The 3,554-nt window shown below is 47.4% G+C and overlaps 1 protein-coding gene across 1 annotated transcript in view; it reads right to left on the minus strand.

The window, feature by feature from the left end:
- Positions 1-1,400: 1,400 nt before the first annotated feature.
- MOGAT2 (monoacylglycerol O-acyltransferase 2) overlaps positions 1,401-3,554 on the minus strand; it is a gene marked incomplete at its 5' end in the record, with an annotated part of 7,164 nt that continues 5,010 nt past the window's right edge. Inside the window, 2 exons of the mRNA XM_015419077.1 lie at positions 1,401-1,555; positions 3,469-3,554. The exon at positions 3,469-3,554 is cut by the window's right edge and continues 111 nt beyond it. Of these exons, the coding sequence (XP_015274563.1) occupies positions 1,401-1,555; positions 3,469-3,554 (241 nt within the window). The remainder of the gene's footprint in view (positions 1,556-3,468) is intronic.

Genomic DNA, 3,554 nt, shown 5'->3' on the forward strand with positions numbered 1-3,554 from the left:
GCTCTTCCATATCACATATATGTGGGAATGTCCAGATGGACGCCTACACCCATTGGGTTGGATCCAAAGAGACACTCTTCCACACCACATATATATGTGAATGTCCACATCACATATATATGGGAATGTTCAGATGGATGTCTAAACCCATTGGGTTGGATCCAAAGAGACACTCTTCCACATCACATATATATGGGAATGTTCAGATGGATGTCTAAACCCATTGGGTTGGATCCAAAGAGATGCTCTTCCACATCACATATGTGAATGTTCAGATGGATGTCTAAACCTATTAGGTTGGATCCAAAGAGATACTCTTCCACATCACATAGGTGTGTGAATGTTCAGGTGGACGTCTAAACTCATCGGGCTGGATCCAAACAGACACTCTCCCACATCACGTGTATATATGAATGTCCAGATGGATGCCTACACCCATTGGGTTGGATCCAAAGAGATGCTCTTCCACATCACATATGTGAATGTTCAGATGGATGTCTAAACCTATTAGGTTGGATCCAAAGAGATACTCTTCCACATCACATAGGTGTGTGAATGTTCAGGTGGACGTCTAAACTCATCGGGCTGGATCCAAACAGACACTCTCCCACATCACGTGTATATATGAATGTCCAGATGGATGCCTACACCCATTGGGTTGGATCCAAAGAGATGCTCTTCCACATCACATATGTGAATGTTCAGATGGATGTCTAAACCTATTAGGTTGGATCCAAAGAGATACTCTTTCACATCACATATGTGTGTGAATGTTCAGGTGGACGTCTAAACTCATCGGGCTGGATCCAAACAGACACTCTCCCACATCACGTGTATATATGAATGTCCAGATGGATGCCTACACCCATTGGGTTGGATCCAAAGAGATGCTCTTCCACATCACATATATATGTGAATGTTCAGATGGACATCTAAATCCATTGAGTTCGATCCAAAGAGACGCTTGCCCACATCATGTATATATCTGAATGTCCAAGTGGATGTCTAAACCCATTGGGCTGGATCCAAAAAGATGCTTTCTTACATGAGGAAGGCATCTTCTGCCTACAGAAGAACTTCTTTAAACCTGGTGCACCCTATCATCCATCCATCCATCCGTCCATCCATCCACCCAATCTATCATCTATCTAAGCATTATGATCGGAAACAAAGGAAATCTTCACCCAAAGGTCTTCTGCTCCTTGGCCAACCGCAAGTGGGGATCTCAGAACTGCTACAAGATATACACATTATAGAACAGCATGTACTCTTCTTGCCAAAGTCGCAGTGCAAACGTTTGCGAAACGACACGATTGTCTATTTTCCTTCCACTTATGCTTCTCTGGATCCAACCCAATGGAAACAATCAATGAATGAGAAGCTTTCAAGGAAGGCTCCTTTCATATGAAAGAAAGATGCTGGTCTTCCGGAACGTGATACTTCAATTTGTGCTCTTCAAAGAGTTTGGAGAGCTCTTCCATGTACTTCTCGTGTAACTCGTCTACCTCTTCTCGGCTTGGGTTGAGTTTCTTTTCCACTTCGATGGGCTTTCCAACTGGAGAAGACAAACAGACATTGACGTCACAGACATATACCAGTCAGATCTTCAGGGTGGAGGTTGGTCCTGGGTTGCCGACTCCAGTTTGGGAAATTCCTGGAGATTTTGGGAAGAAACCTGGGGAGGGACCTCAGTAGGGTATAATGCCATAGAGTCCACCCTCCAAAGCCGCCATTTCCTCCGGGGAAACTAATCTCTGTAGCCTGGAGGGTCGTTGTAATTCTGAGAGATCTCCAGGCCCCACCTGGAGGCTGGCAACCATATTGTGATGCTAGACAGCGCTAACTGCAGGGACGTTTCTGTGTTTACTTTCTATCATGTCAATGTGAACACTGGGAAAGGAGAGGCATAAACATTTTAATAAAACATATTTTTGAGTGTGTTTCCACACCACCTTCCTGCCAAAAAATCTCTACGCAATGTAAAATAAAACACAGTTGTAAGCAGTGTTCCCTCTAAGCTGAGTTGGTGTGGGCTAGCTCACAATTTTTTAGTCTCTGGCTCACACATTTTTGCCTCAGCTCAGGAAGGAGAGCTCCAGAGCAAACTAATTTATGCAGTAGCCAAATCGCTGGCTCACAACATTAATGCCAGGAGCTCACAAAGTAGAATTTTTGCTCACAAGACTCCACAGCTTAGAGGGAACATTGGTTGTAAGTGCACTAAAAATGACGACTGGTGTAATCAAGAAAACCCCTGGGATTCTTAACCTACAAATTTAATGAAATTAAATTTAATGAAATTACAAGTTCATGCACACAATATAGAACTCTATCTATAGCGGGTTGCACCTGTGGAATAACTGTCAGATTTTATTGTCCTCCATTTTTTTTTCCTGTTCAGGATCCTTTTTAAGAATAGTAGGAGAAGGAGAGAGGCGTGGGCAGGGTGGCATTTATGTCAGATCCAGCTCTTGGCCACTGGAGATGGGGGTACCTGATCGGATTTTTTTAAAAAAAATTGCTTTGGAACCACATCAGAAGGATCTTCACTGTGTGACTGAAGCGACAGCTGCCATGGCGTGGCTGGCTCCGCCTCCTCTGGTGGCCATTTTGTGACTACACCCACCGCCCTCTGGCAAAATTCCAAAGGTGCCCACAGGCTCAAAAAGGTTGGAGACCCTTGGATTAGTTAGTCAAAACCTCTGCTCATGAAAAGAAGAGATTGGATTTATACCCCGCCATTCACTACCCAAAGAAGTCTCAGAGTGCATTACAATCTCCTTTCCCTTCCCCTCCCCACAACAGACCCCCCCTAGGAGGTAGGTGGGGCTGAGAGAGCTCTTTCGAGGACTGCCCTTGAGAGAACAGCTCCGAGAGAACTTGTGACTGACCCAAGGTCACACCAACAGCTGCATGTGGAGGAGCGGGGACTCAAACCCGGTTCTCCCGGATCAGATTCCGCGCCCCTAACCCCTACCCCCAACTGGCTCTCACAGAAGCCAAGTCGTCTTCCCAGCGAGCCAGGATCAGGCCTCGTCTTCCCCCAGCCTAGCGAACAGTCGAGCCGACAGACCTCTCCCTCCCCCCCCTCAAAGTTCTCTGCATTCTTATCCCGGCTTCGCAGCTCGGCTTCATATTTAAAATCTCACGACGGGTGCCGTTCCCAAAGCCTGGCTTCCATGTGGCAGGTGGCACATGGCGAGGCGCACTCGGCCGCCGACGGCGCGGTAATGAGCAGTTTCAGATCAGGGCAGGGGAGGGGAGGAACAGCTCGCCGCCACCTCCCCGGAGCCCAGAGAGCCACCTGCCGAAAAAGCCGCTGAACCAGAGAACCCGGTTTTTGTTCTCCAGCATCAGCAGCACCGGCAACAAAGCAAAACCGGTTTTCAGCCTTCCCTTCCTTCTCCTCCCGTGCTCCTAACCACTAAACCAAACTGGTTGGGTGGTTGGTCCTGGAGATGGACTTACCCACAGTGTGGATCGGCCGCCGATACGGAAGCAGCCCAAAGCTGTACTGGAAGAACACTCCGGCGTGGAAGAGAGGGAGGGGGATT

Source organism: Gekko japonicus, unplaced genomic scaffold (assembly GCF_001447785.1).
Source record: "Gekko japonicus isolate JY-2015 unplaced genomic scaffold, Gekko_japonicus_V1.1 scaffold6359, whole genome shotgun sequence".
Classification (NCBI taxonomy): domain Eukaryota; kingdom Metazoa; phylum Chordata; class Lepidosauria; order Squamata; family Gekkonidae; genus Gekko; species Gekko japonicus.